The 1,232-nt window shown below is 65.4% G+C and overlaps 1 protein-coding gene across 1 annotated transcript in view; it reads right to left on the bottom strand.

The window, feature by feature from the left end:
• The window catches only part of ATP5F1D (ATP synthase F1 subunit delta), a 4,644-nt gene that overhangs the window by 1,767 nt on the left and 1,645 nt on the right, over positions 1 to 1,232 (bottom strand). Inside the window, exon 3 of the mRNA XM_077760600.1 lies at positions 382 to 559. Within this exon, the coding sequence (XP_077616726.1) occupies positions 382 to 559 (178 nt within the window). The remainder of the gene's footprint in view (positions 1 to 381; positions 560 to 1,232) is intronic.

Raw genomic sequence — 1,232 nt, 5'->3', positions numbered from 1 at the left:
GAGAAGGGGCCGTGGGGGGGGGCCCGGGGGTCGGGGGGGGGGGGTGTGTCTGGGAGGGGCCCAGGTGGAATCGGCGTGGGCCCGGGGTCCTGGAGGGGAGTTAGGGGTCTCCGAGGCCCGAAGGCTGGGGAGCCCGGAGTGCCGACCACTTTGGGGGGGCCGACGCGGGTCCGGGGGAGTGGAATGGGGACACAGGCCCGGAACAGGAAGCAGCGACCTGGGGACGGGTGGGTTCGGAATGACAACACGGGGGAGGGGCGCAGGAGCGGAATAGATGAGCGTCCACAACCGGGCGGTTGGGAGTCTCCGACTGCGGACCACAGCGGGTCGCGCCTGGAGGTGGCGACCAAGGAGGGGCCCCGACCTGACCGGCGTCCGAACCTGCGTGGGTGAGGCGAAGGTGAAGGACATCTGGCCGGGGCCCTGGGCCGGGGCCGGCNCGAGGCAGCGCAGGCCGGGACGGCGCAGGAACGCGACGGGCAGCATGGCGACGGCTGCGAGCGGACTCCGGCCGACAGCGCGCAGCCGGGAGGACGAGGAGGACGACGCGCGGAGACGTCTGGGAAGAGGAGGCCGGGCGAAGGCGCACGCGCGAACTACGACCCCCAGCAGGCCGCGGGCGACTTTAACAAAGACGCACTGCGCTCCGCGCACGGCATGCTGGGGGTTGTAGTTACTTTCCCGTCTTAGTAGCCGGCCAGTCGCAAGATGTTGAGGGGGGTGGGGGGAGGGTGTCAATGGGGAGGACCGGAAGCCTTCACAGAACGGGTGTCACTTGTATTTAAGATTTGAGGGGCGCTCGTTGATGGCGCTTGAGAGCCACCAAGGGAAATACCAAGATTCCAGCTCTGGTTTGGGGTGATGGGGACGTTTAACACTCAGTGTAACGAATACGCAAATCATACAGCATGTTACAAGTAAACAGCTGAAAAAGAAAAACAGGGGTGCCTGGCTGGTTCGGTCTGAATAGCTTGCAACGCTTGATCTCAGGGTTGTGAGTTTGTACCCCATGTTGGGTGCAGGGATTACTTAAAAATAAACCCCTAAAAAAGGAATAAGACAAGCCGAGTTGGGGGAGCCGGGATGGGGGGCCGACTGCGACTGTCAGAGATGCACACGTGGAGGGACCCGCCTCCCAGGCAGGGGGTCCAGCGCAGGTAAGCGCCAGCCCCGCGGGCCGGGCGCGAATACAATCCCCGAGGACGCCAGCAGAGGGCGCGCCGCGACCGGGG

The sequence above is a fragment of the Crocuta crocuta genome, unplaced genomic scaffold (assembly GCF_008692635.1).
Source record: "Crocuta crocuta isolate KB4526 unplaced genomic scaffold, BGI_CrCroc_1.0 scaffold443, whole genome shotgun sequence".
Lineage (NCBI taxonomy): Eukaryota > Metazoa > Chordata > Mammalia > Carnivora > Hyaenidae > Crocuta > Crocuta crocuta.
This window is presented reverse-complemented; position numbering and strand designations above follow the sequence as displayed.